This window comes from Ceratosolen solmsi, unplaced genomic scaffold (assembly GCF_000503995.2).
Source record: "Ceratosolen solmsi marchali unplaced genomic scaffold, CerSol_1.0 scaffold30, whole genome shotgun sequence".
NCBI lineage: Eukaryota > Metazoa > Arthropoda > Insecta > Hymenoptera > Agaonidae > Ceratosolen > Ceratosolen solmsi.
The window spans coordinates 708784-722421 of NW_011948421.1; the positions used below are offsets into that span (position 1 = coordinate 708784).

Consider the following 13638-nt stretch of genomic DNA (forward strand, 5'->3'; position numbering starts at 1 on the left):
TCTTAATTAAAAGCATAAGGTCTCTTAAAAATATATTATCTTATTTCTGTGAATAATCGATAAATATGAATTATCAACCGAATTTGGTAATGCAGAAGATTACTGAAAAATATTTTGAAGAAGAGAAAGCACTGGAAGAGAAGCTACGCGAATGGTACATACTTAGCATTATATTAATTAAAACTATTATGAAATAATGAATAAAAATATAAATGTAAACACTAGTCCTCAATTAATTGTAAATCTTGAAGTAAGTAATAAAGGCAATATTCTAATAATAATAGTTTAAAGAATATTAGTATATAAAAATAAATCGATAACTACTCAATATATTCAATATACTCAATATAATTTACAAAGTAACCTCGAAAGTTTTTTTTTTAATTTCATCATAATAATGCAAATTATTAAATACAAATGATTCAAGAATATTATAATTAGTTATAAAATTGATATTCATCTTTTTTTCTTCTTCCTTTTTTGTTTCTTTGACGAGTTAGTAGCAGTTAAAAATCGTAATATTTGACTATTCAAGAGTGATAAATTTTGTATGATAGTTTTTTCAAAAATAACAATGGATTATCTTTTTCATAAGATAATATTTGAAAATACTGCATAATTGTCCAAATTGGTATGTTGTACAACAATATAATGACGGAAGAACCAAATTCGTACGATTAACTGTTATGCGTTTTTATTAAATTTTATTGTAATGTTGAACGATTCGAACATTTGTAAAAAAATTATTAATTCACAAATAAAATTACAAAGATATAAATTATTGTGTTTTTTGAATTCTAAATTTTAATAAATTATAATTTCCATTATGATTAATTTTATAGATCAAGATAGATTAAACATTTCGAAATGTTCATAATTTAAAATGATTTGTATCAAATTATATTAAAAAGTATCTGAAATTATTGAATTGAACCTATTACGATTGTTTTAATATATTTGAATAAAAAGCAAAAAAATAAAATAAGAAATAAAAAATAATAAAAATAATAACTGACTGCCAACCGACAAGAACTTGCTGACAAGTGGACACTCACTAATAGTATTTTTATTTAATAATTTCGTTTAGAACATTTGGTAATGTAGGATAAATATTTTATATAAGTAATACTGAATAAATTCCATCGAAAGTATAATTTTATTAATAATATAATAGTATTATAATAATACTCATAGTGGTAGTATATGATTGAATATTTGTTAGCATTCATTCGCCATTGATTACTTAATCAAGTAATAATTAAGTAATAAAAAGAAGTAACGTGATGAAAAATTTTAGCGACAGGTTGCATGAAAAATTAAAATCCATGGATACGAAAAATTTAAGTGATTTATCATTATCAGCGCTACAGGCTAAACGTGAAAACTCACGAATTCGAAATGAACAATTTATACAGGTAATATTACCATACTATTATTACACTTTTAACTGTATTCGTTTAATACATAATATATGAAATAAAAAATTTGTATATAATGAACATATGCGTATCTAAATATATATTTAAAACGGTTCGATATATTTATGTAAACAGTTAAGTAAACATAAGGTTAAAAATGTAATTGAAATGTTTTTACTTTTAATTATTTATTACATTTCTTGCCGAGAAGATCTAGGTATCTATAATCAATATTATATAAATATATCATTATGTCTTCATTTTATACAGTTGAATAACAAGTAATTGTCGAAAAATATTAAGGTTTTAAAATAGAATTAAGAAGCGTGTTAGTACAATGTATTAAATTCAAGGTTTCGGTAATAATTCAGCCTTTTATATCATTTATACGAATAGAAATATTGTTAGAGTGAACAGAAATTCTGTATATACGTATGTGTGGGTGAGAGGGCATGTGCGCGGATGTGCGTATATTTTTGTCAGCGAGTAAATAATAAAATATAAGAATAAAAATATTATGTTTAATGAAATTAAAATTTTTACGTAAAAAGCGATTTTAAATATCAGTGAAAACGCCTTCAACTTTGGATATCTAATGTTACACATTATTCTCACTATTGTATTCGTGCATATATAGGCACAACTGTCCACATACGCAAATACATAATATTAACATTTACTGCTGCTTTTAAAATATTAATTATTCATAACGCAAATTATAAATATATTTATAATTGGATATTAACATAAGTATATATTTCATTTTCAAAATTATTTAATTTCAGAAGTAAGAGCTTTCATAATATATATATATATATATATATATATATATATATAATACGTATCAATAATTTTTATATACAAAATACTTATTCTTTATGTGTATTTATGGCAACTTTTAAGTTCAATTTTTCTCAATATCTCAGAAAATCTCAAACGATGTATTTATAAACAATTGTACTTACGATTTTTAATGCTAATTTTTACCATTTAAAATAATTACTGAATATAGAAGAAACAGGGACAATCGCATTACGTATATGCATTATGCATATGTAATTTGTATGCAAAAAAAAAAAAAAAAAAAAAAAAAAAATGTATATTTTACGTACGTTTTATCAATAAAAGTAATTTAATTTTATTGGATAAAAATGTATTAAAAGCGAAATTAGTAATGATTCAATAAAACAGAAGAGATAATATTTAAAAAATATTCTCTTTCATTTATATTAATGAATACCAAGTCGTTTAAATAATAAAAATATTGAAATAATTAACTTAAGTAAATTTGTAGGATTTGATAAAAGTAAAAGCCATTCTAAGGACCCAGTCGGCCTATTCACCAACACAGAAGCAGTTTCAACAATTGCTCGCGGATTATTATAGCTACTTACAGGATGAAGATAATTAAATAAAAATTAATTAAACTGTTTTGCGATTAATTAAATGTTATAAGGTGCTTCAAGCAATGTTGAAAATATGCAAAACATTTGAGAAATTTTGTATTTCAAAATTTATTATGTAAGCTATTATTGGTTATACACTTTCATACATCTTTGATTGTTTTTGGATTGCTGAGGTGGTCTCACCTAATAACTCGAGCCGAACGAACAAACTTTTTTAATAATCACAGTTTGTTGATCGTTTGGATCGATGGAACAGGTGAAGCCTTTTATGCTGTGTATCTGTCTATCTGAAAAATAAAATACATGATTCGATTAATTAAATAATTGTAGTTTTCACTCCAACGCATCACCATGACTTTGCAAAAATAACAATGGATGAAATGGAATTATTCATTGAATTATTTTGACAGTACATTTTTAATTCTTATGTATTCCAAAACATAAGCACTTATAAAGAGGTAGAAAATTTCATAATAATATTTAATTAAATGAATATTATCAATTATTTACATTGAAACATATTTTTATGTAATGTCTGGTGAATTATTATTATTTTTCTTTTCTTTTCTTTTCTTTTTGGCATTACTTCAATTAAAATTTTACAATTACAAACAGTTTCCTAAAAGTAACGATGTAAAACTGACTATTTAATATTTTTAATTATTAATACGATAAGAGGAAATAAAATTTCCTACGACAATGATAAATATTAGTAATTTTATGGTAATTTTAGAAATACATATGATTATACAGAAAATTATTATTTATTTATTAAACAAAATGTTTTTACTGCGACAAATTAATTTCTAATTCATAACAATTCATATTTTTACTTAAAAATTATTTAAAAATAAATATTAAAAATATTCTAAACTACAATTGTAGTTCCAATATGGAAAATTTATTCTTATAATTAAACGTTTAAAATTTTGTTTATATTAATAATAAATTCAATTATCTATATCCATATATATATATATATATATATATATATATATATATATCTGGCTATAAATATTTTCTTATATATCGTGACTTTTAATGATTATTATTATTTACAATATCAAATTGTGGATAATTTATTTTGACCCGAATGTCCAAATGAAATTTATAAATATCTCTAATTTTATTAATTGAATTTACTTTAGTATGTTAATATTTATTTAGATCAATAGAATTTATTTTTAAAATAAAAACAGCGAGTAGGGGAAATTTGTCTATCTGATAAATTGTTTATTAATTTATTAGCTTCTAGTTATTTGCAGTGTTCTGCAGTGAACTAAGTGTTTTAAGTACAATTTATTCAATTTAAAATGAATAAATATTAAACTAAAATTAATAATATATTAATTCTACTATATTGAATTTTTCTCGTCAAGCCATAGATTTTATAAATTAACGTAAAACACAGTTTTCTCTTCTTTTCTTTTTAATTGCTAGTTTTTTTTTTTTTTTTTTTTTTTTTTTTTTTTTATTATTTTTAGGAAGCCCAATGTATTGAATTAAAAATCCTATTCACTCAACCCTAATGTCAAAGGACATATTGGTTATTGCAACTTTTTTTTTTATATAAATACAAACTATAAGATATAATAGTCGAATACGAGACGAAAGTATTGGCTTAAAATAAAAATTTAATAGTAGTTTCACAATAGACAAAAATATTCATTCTTAATAAATAATGAGAAAAATATATATCGTTTAACAAGGTAAGAAAGATGATGTACATTATATTAAAATTATATTTCTTATTAGTACGAATGAAATAAATCTTTCGGATATATAATAATTAATTTTGAGCTTACATACAACGGAAAAGGCGCGTGTGTAACTGAAAATTAATCGCAGTCCAACCGAATAACGTACATCTTGCATTAGAATTCATACAAGATTAAATAATAATAAACTAATCAACGCCACGTATTTCTATTAGTAAAACGTATACCAATTATCATCATTTTCAATTATATTATTCACCAATATATCATCATTTATAATTGAATATTAATTAAACTACTGATAAAAATAAAAAAAAAAAAAAAGTTAGCTATAAAGAGTCATAAGTATACGACATTTTACTAAAATGAAATTTACCTTTCTTTTGTTTTTTTGCTTTTTTTTTTTGTTATACAATATTAAAAAACTTTAAAACGTTTACACTACATCGCTGTTCTTAAAGATAAAAAATCTATTATATTATTTAATAATACAGTATTTAATTTGTTATAGTATTATTATACATTATGTTAATATATGCATTTACATTTAAAATGTAAAGTGATATAACAAAAATCAAGTATTTTACAAGAGGCATTAAATTACTTTGTTCTCTAAAATTGCTATTTCTAACTGAATAAATATTAAAAATATTTTTAGTTTGTAAGAAATTTATTATATTTCAATATGAATGAATCAACTGATAAAATACTGATTAAGCCAAAATAGGCGTACAACTTCATGCATTACGTTAACTAATTTAATATAATATACGTGAAATAGCCGAGCGTATAAAATTATATAAAAATTTGTCAAAAGTATTTAAGGGTTCAGGACATAATGCGTTTGTCAATGTTTAAATATTTGCGTTGTAAAGTATTTTTTTTTTTTTTTTTTTTTTTTTTTTAAGAAATTTAAACGCTATTAATTCTAATATTTGCGGCTTTTATAAACACTTTTATCAATAAAGAAATACGTTTATAGCAAAACAATATATGCGGGCGTGTGTTTTTGTGTGCGTGTTCAAGCGCCAATTTAGACGTGAAATTGAACCATAAAATAGATATAATGTGAAATACACGAAAATAAATTTCATTTTTAGAGAAACGAAAAATTAAGATTTGTAAGTAATGTATGGAAGGTAAATTAAATTAAATTAAATGGAGTTTCATTGCTGTCATCGTGGAATTCAAGCTGACTTTTGTTAATAAAGCACCCCAAGTCAAGAGATACGAGCGGGGATTTAAGCTAAAAAAGCACTCAGATACGAGAGATTACATGAATAAATAAGTATCTTTAGTCAATACACGACGTTATATAATATTGTAATATATTTTTACTATGGAAGTGTAATTTTAGATTTTAATTAAGTATGTGACTACTGAAGTGAAACATTTTTTCAAAGGACATAAAACCTTCACGAAATTAAGATTAATTTTCTATTTCTTTTCTTTTTATTCATCTCACATGTTTCGTTAAAAGATATAAAATAATGCTTGAGCTTGCATTAAAAAATTAGTAGTTAACATCGAGCTTTGAAAAAGATCGAATCATTTTTAATCTTTTCAATTATTACATCACTTAGATATGATATTAAATAAATATTATTAATTTCGAAATTATATAATGTCGATAATCGATAGCTGAAGCTTTATAAATACGCCTATTATATTATACATTGCATTATTTTTCGCACAACAAAATTTCGTATTTGTTATTGTAAAATATAGCATATTATACTTGTTCTATTTTCATTTTATATTCGATAACTTGCGTAACGAGACTTTTTGCCGTATAAATTTCATGGATACGAATTTCATTTTTATCACGTTACTTAATCTACATTAAATTATTGAATATTTTATTTATAAAAGTTTATTTACAGGCTTTAGCCCTATTATGTAACAGTTGTATACTATTTATCTTGCTTGTGAATATTGTGTTTCCAACTTGCCTGTTGTATAACAGATCTACTATTTATTTTATTCATAAAACAAGATTATTATTTTAAGTACATATGTCCGATAGCTATCTGAAATTTAATAATATAATCTACTATTCATAATCAGCCTCATCATTATCTAAATAAATAATAATTTCTACTTGCATATAGATTTTGATCTTTAATTCATCACATTATATCATATTGATAATTTATTATTTTTTGTTTTTAATTATAATTGATTATTGGCAGAATATAATACATTCATTTCAAACAGATATATATATATATATATATATATATATATATATAACAAATTTGTTTTGCAATTTTATTTAAATGTAAAAGTAGAGTGATTTACGTATTTTTTTCTTCTTTATATTAATGTGTAATAAGGTTTGATAATGAAAATAAAATATAGTTATATCAATATGTAGAATAGTTGTTATTGCATAGAAACAAGGCATAATAACATTTAATGCCATGATAATGGTCAATTGTCTAATCCTTAAAAATCATGCAATCAAATTAAAATTGATAATAATTTTATTATAGTACTTTGAAGGTAGTTGGAAGCCGTATCGAAAAAAAAGAAAAAAAAAGTACGATGATATGCATGGGACTTATTATTATTATTACAATTAAAAGTGAATTTTGTATAACGTTTTAACAAATAGAGATAAAAGGCACGCAATGTTCATGCTCTTACGTATAATTCTTGTAAGAAATTTTTCTTGTCTTTCGGCATTGCCGACCAATCTATACATAGATCTCGAGGATCAACGTGCACCACGACGGCTTAGATAGGTAAATTTGAAATTAAGGCAAAGTCAAAAAAGTCAAATACCCGTAGGGATCTATTGAAGCTAGAAGAAATTTAAGATATCAATTAGCTTAAAATGTCATTTCCAAACTCGCCACCTAATTATAGATCACACCTTAGAAAGTCGGATAATTATATCGCAGCGTCGCATTAAGAGAGAGAGTGAGAGAAAGAGAGAGAGAGAGAGAGAGAGAGAGAGAGAGAAATCATTACACGCTTTTTCTTGGAACTGGAATGGAGAACAAAGCCATTTGAATCACAAAGTCTTAATTTACAAACGCGAAGTAAGTACGTTGTTTTCTAATAAGCGTCATTATTCCGAAGCAATCGATTCTCACTCACATTAGCTACTTATATTTACTCTTCCTATTCATACTTACACGCTGCATGCACATTGTTCTTCGCTCCACGAGCCTGCTTATGCAAGCAACAACTTGGACAAACCTCTCTCAATTAAAAAAGCGCACTGAAAAATGTAATAATATATTAAATGACGCGCCCCGAGAACTTTGAGATATTAATAAAAAAAAAAAAAAAATAATAAATAAAAAAAAATAATAAAAAAAAAAAAAAAAAAGCGCGCGGGCGTTTGGCGTAGACTCGTTGAGACCTATGAATACCAAATAATGAAACGGAGGTTCGCCAATAGCATCCGGTAAAGGAGCTCCACGCCGCGCGGCGCCACCCCCGCGCACTCGTCGTTCGCCAGGGCGAGATATCGATGCGACGTTGAGGCGACTCTGAGGCGACGTTGAAGCGACGTTGAACCGATGTTGATGCGACGTTGATTCGACGTTGATGCGACGTTGATGCGACGTTGATGCGACGTTGATGCGACGTTGATGCGACGTTGAGGCAGCCTAGAGGCAGCCTAGAAGCGGCGTAGAGGCGAGGTTGAGGCAACGCGTAGAGGCGACGTAGACGTCGGACGAGCTACCGCGGCACTGACGGCCCAAGAACCTCGAGCGCGCAATGGCACAAGCAGCGCAACGGCAACCAGGAAAGTCAAGTTGCGTCAAGTACGCTCGCGGAACTGGCAGCTGGAAAAGTGCGCGTAAAAGCACGCGGGCCGCGAGCCTCGGGGCCGGCTTTTCGCGCCTCCACCTGCGCCCGGGGCTTATTACGCGGCGTCGACAATGGCGGGGAGGCCTATCGGGGACGCGGCCCCCACCCGCCCCGGGGCCCGGGCCAATGGTCGACGTACGTGTGCCCGGCCGATAAGGCGATAACGCGCTGCGTCTCTACGACCACGAGTTCGTGACCGCGGCGCGCCGGCTTTTCTCCCCTTTGTTTTTTACGTCCGCGGCACGACTCCCGGACGACGTCGGATTTTATCAAGGCTCCACGCTCGCTCGCTTTCCGGGATCCGCGCTCCGACAATAGAGGCGGCTGCCTAGAGGACTAGGAGAGGCCTAGAGTACCGCGTCGCTCGGACCACGCTTCGGCAATGCTCGCGAACACGATGCTTCGGATGCAGGAGGCAAGCCCGATTATCGAGACCGAACGCGGTCGGCTTTTATCGTTCGTCCCACCGACCAATGCCGGACTCGGGCTTTTTGCTCCTCTAACCGTCGGCTTTTCCTCGACACCTCGTTGTCCTGTCGTCGGGGAGGCGACGACACGAGCCACGATGCCGCCACGACACCGCGACGCGTTCACCGCGATAAGACGAATTGTACGAGATAGGCAAGAAGAAATTACCGCGGACGGGAATACTTGCGGCGCCTCGGGTTGTAGCGCTCATTTTCCCCGCCGACCCAACGACATTATTACTACTACTACTACCACTACTATTATTATTACTGCTACCACTACTACTACTACCACTACTGCTACCATTGCTACTACCACTACTGCTATCACTGCTACCACTAGTAATAGTTACTACTACCACATCTTTGCTGCGGTGAAAGATTGCTTGGGAACTGGAGGTTTACAGCTCGTAAGCTCGGGAAATTTGTTAGATAGATAGATAGACAGACAGACAGAGAGATAGATAGATAGATAGATAGATAGAGATAGAGATAGATAGATAGATAGATAGATAGATAGATAGATAGATAGATAGATAAAATGCAACGGTAATGTTTACTTAGGTGCTTAAACAGTCGATGAATTAACGAATCGTCGTTTTACGCAATGCATATGGTATTCATTTCTTTGATCATTTCATTGATACGCAGTAACTGATCGAGCCTATGAAGCGAGACGAAGTAACTCACCAAAGGACCAAAGAAAATTTTCGAAATACTGAGAGTAATGGCAATCATCCATCCTTAAGGATAACTTTGTTCCTCGCACTGTCAAAACATATAAACGATCGTGTGAACTGTTACGACTACCTCCGGATGTCTATTGGCTTAAATTCGGTACAATAATTTGATTATACAATGATCGATTATAAATATCATTATGTTCGTATAATGTATAATTATTTCTGTCACACCTAGTGTCGTTTGCCAAATTTTAAGCCACTTTACAAAGAGATTTGAACGATCAAAGAGTTGGCTTTATTTGTTAAACGGAGGCGATTTGCCAAACGAAAGATTCCTGCCATTGTCCTTTTATCTTTCTCTATTATTCGTCCCATCTTTCTCCTTTAGTCGTACAAATCGCACTGTTCAAACGTGGTGTGCAACCAAAAGTTATGCCTAGTATAAACGTCACTATATTGATATGCGCCAATGATTATAAGGCGATTTTTTAAAAATCATATTGCAAAAAAAAAAATTGAAATAATAGAACAGAGTAAGAACTTTAAGAAACACTATTATTTGTTAACTAATGTTTTAAATTTAAGTAAAAGTCGCGAGTGAAGGACTTTTTAAATAATAATAATATTACCTAGATAAAGTTATGGAAGCTACAAACTATTCGCAAGTTATGGTTGTAAAATTTGAGACTTTAAACGTTACAATGAATCTCATACGGACCCAATTCTTTAAAAAATTTTCGACTCGGGCTTATATTATTCATACGTAATTAAAATAGCAAAATAATCTTTTTAATAATACAATAAGCCGCGTTATAATAATGTTGTTGTTGGAATTTGCAGTTAGCTAAAGAGAAATGTTAATCGTTTGATGAATATATACACGACTTTTAAATGTACATGGTTGAAAAATCTGTGATTTTTAATAGAGCGCGTCCTTACAACAAAACAGATATTATATTTAGTTTAATTAAACCTGTAGGAACTTTTTTTTTCTTTTAGAAATAGATGGTTTGTTATCGAGTAGAGTGTGTCGAGATTTAAAGTTAATTTTGTATATTTAAAGAGAGTGTCGAAATTTAGTAAGCGTATAAAGGAATAAATTTCAACCTCTTAAATAATGCAAAAATTGCGACTAATAATAATAAATGGTGAGTTTCTTGTTTCTTCGTTTAAATTCAATAATCGTGCGTGGCGTGGTTTATGTTACGTATAACGAAGTTTTGAAAAGTGTGCGGAATTATTTAATGTTTTTTCAAATAGTGTAAAAAGGTTAAATCATTGTTGTTGCTCGTGAGAAATAATGAAAATGTACATATCAAACTTATTTATTTAAGTGCCGACTGTCTCATAGATAATTTGTTTTTTCTTTATATTTATTTATTCAAATACATGCAACATACGACAATTGAAATAATTTATCTAATGTTGTGCTAAATGCTCACGGAGAAACGTATAGTATAAATATGTGTAAGCAAAGTGATAAAAATAGTTGCAAACAGTCGCACACAATAGTTTTAATACAATCATGCAAAACGTCCTTCGATCATTCAAAAAAAAGTTTCGTTTTATATTTCGTGTATTCTTAATGATTAAATTATGGCAAATATGATATCACAGAACGATTATTTTTACAGTTTCAGGTGATAGCGATTATTATCATTCTGCGAGTTATTGCCAGGGAGCATTTTGTTTGAAAAAAAAAAGAAAAAAAAAGAAGAAAATAGTGCGTACTTAAACATTTTTTGTGTGGCTAAACTCTCGATTATGAAATTAAATTTGTTATTTAGGTAAAAAGCAAAAACATATACTCCTTCTATTTTTATCTGAAATTGTTGTGTGCGCATTAAAATTTTTTTTTACTTTCACGGCACGACTATACATGGCATCTATTTTACCATACGCGTCTACCTACGATTTATCATAGAAGCATTTGTAATTTCGCAAAGATTAAAAACTGACTTAAGAAATGCAACGATTAAATTATTTACGACATGTATATATATATATATATATATATATATATATAATGGATACGCGACTCTAATGATGATCCACGGCTTTTTAAGACTCGCCCTTAAATTCTGCCACCATTCAGATTTTTTACTTTTGCAATTACACACAACTCGAATAAATAGCAATTTTTGGTGCGAATTGCAGATTATTTCCAAGCTGAGTGTTAAACTTTGATTGCTGTCGATATCAGCCAGTCGTCGAGGTATCGCCGAAGTAAAAGGAACTCCGGTTCGGCGCGGCCAGTCGTGCAACTCGCCCACACTTCACACGAGCGGGCCTGTTGATTTTTCTTTATTTACACACATTTTCCAATAATTTTACGTTTAAAATTTCTTCTTCAAGTAGGCTTAACACTTTCGATTAAAAATTTAATGATGACTCTAAGGCCGTCATTTAAGTATTTGTGCTGTTGTTTTTTTTTTTTTTTTTTTTTTTTTTTTTTTTTTTGTTGTTGTTTTTATGTACGTTAGTAGTATCGTTAATCAAAGCTTCTTACTTATTCAAGAGTTTTTTCTCAATTTGTAAGGATAACTTGTCTATATAATAGTTTACTTATCGATAGCTTCATTGAAAATATTAGCAATTATACGGCAAATTTGAATATTTACCGCAAGATTCGTATAATTGTAACAATTTGCTAAACTGATTCGAAACATAAATCTAAGATGAAATAAGAAAATGTTTAACGAAATTCAGGTATGGGTTATCTCATTTTTCACAACGACGACATTATCAACACTGTCCCACATCTTACGTTTCTTCCCTTCTTATTTCATTATTAATTTATTAAGATTATTTAACGCTGATGTATATGAAATAGGAATTGGAGGTTCCCCTACACAGATAAGTGATGTATATTTAAAATAAAATTTAATAAATATTCATAATTTCAAATGGCGTAAAACGTAAATATGCGCATATCAGTTTTGCCTTAAACATCCATCAATGGAAATTATCTTTAATTAGTATTACCTCGGATCTATTAATACTTTCTCTATCAAAGAATTCTAAACCTTTGATCTATAATCGTATCATTTTTAAGTAATGGATTGTTTGGAAATAAAAAATTTTATACGATTGAGCTACGATTATCACAAAGTCATAATAAAGAATCCTCGATATTAAATTGACGCTGGTCAAGTTATTATTAAAAAAAACGACTTAACAATCTATTTGATGTTACAATAAATATAATATTCCCACCGCGTTTAAGTAGCATTTTACAAATAATATCAGTTTATTATCAAACATATGATCAACAATTATGTTGAATTTTCGATAATGCACTACAATGTTTTAACGTTATAAATATAACAACATCGCACATCGCTTTATTATTTTTGAAACTCATTGAAAGAACAATATGACGCGTACATACGGATTTTCCAAAATCTAAAGTCGTTCAAATTTCGAGAGTTACTCTCTCTCTCTCTCTCTCTCTCTCTCTCTCTCTCTATATATATATATATATATATATATATATATATATATATATACACATGTCGTAAATAATTTATATATATATATATAAAGGTACGACTTGACAAGTTTTAGACGTATTTAAGAACATTTTTTGCTCATTAAAAAGTTCAATTTTACATTTTATCTTCAATATATATCTTATTATAATATTACGATTTTATTGTCCTATATATACTTTAATATTGTAAATATTGTTGTTTATTATTATTATTATTAGATAGTAGTAATTTTCAACGGCGAAGAATTTATTTTGTTGTATTTTAAAAATGTATTTTTAGATCTCGATAAATATTGTATTTTCCACTTATATATATATATATATATATATATATATATATATATATATATATAACAAGAACTTTTGAAATTTAGCTACTTAGACGAGAGTTAATTTAAATTATTGGTAAAATTTCAATAAATTTTAAGATAGCATAGTGAGTCAATTACGGTAAATAAAATGTTATCAAATATAGTAAATTTCGACTGCTTGATGCGATTTATGCATAAAATTTTTTTCACAACGTAATCTAAATGCCAAATAAGTTTTCAAATGTTAATGCAATAAGTTATCGAGTCAAATTAATTGAAGTAACATATAAGATTTATTGTATAGAATATTAATT

At 28.6% G+C, this 13638-nt stretch overlaps 1 protein-coding gene across 1 annotated transcript; it reads left to right on the forward strand.

Moving 5' to 3' along the window:
• Nucleotides 1-16: 16 nt before the first annotated feature.
• On the forward strand, nucleotides 17-2829 carry LOC105361621 (uncharacterized). Its single transcript, XM_011498873.1, has 3 exons — nucleotides 17-154; nucleotides 1298-1415; nucleotides 2713-2829. Exons 1-3 carry the CDS (start codon nucleotides 66-68, stop codon nucleotides 2827-2829), a joined length of 324 nt encoding a protein of 107 aa, XP_011497175.1. The 5' UTR covers nucleotides 17-65.
• The last annotated feature ends 10809 nt before the right edge of the window (nucleotides 2830-13638 follow it).

Bases quoted from the DNA above. Each gene is read 5' to 3' on its own strand.
- LOC105361621 (XM_011498873.1), top strand. From the start codon at position 66: ATGAATTATCAACCGAATTTGGTAATGCAGAAGATTACTGAAAAATAT. The intron at 155-1,297 runs GTACATACTTAG...GAAAAATTTTAG, and splicing joins GAAGAGAAGCTACGCGAATG to CGACAGGTTGCATGAAAAAT. The intron at 1,416-2,712 runs GTAATATTACCA...GTAAATTTGTAG, and splicing joins GAAATGAACAATTTATACAG to GATTTGATAAAAGTAAAAGC.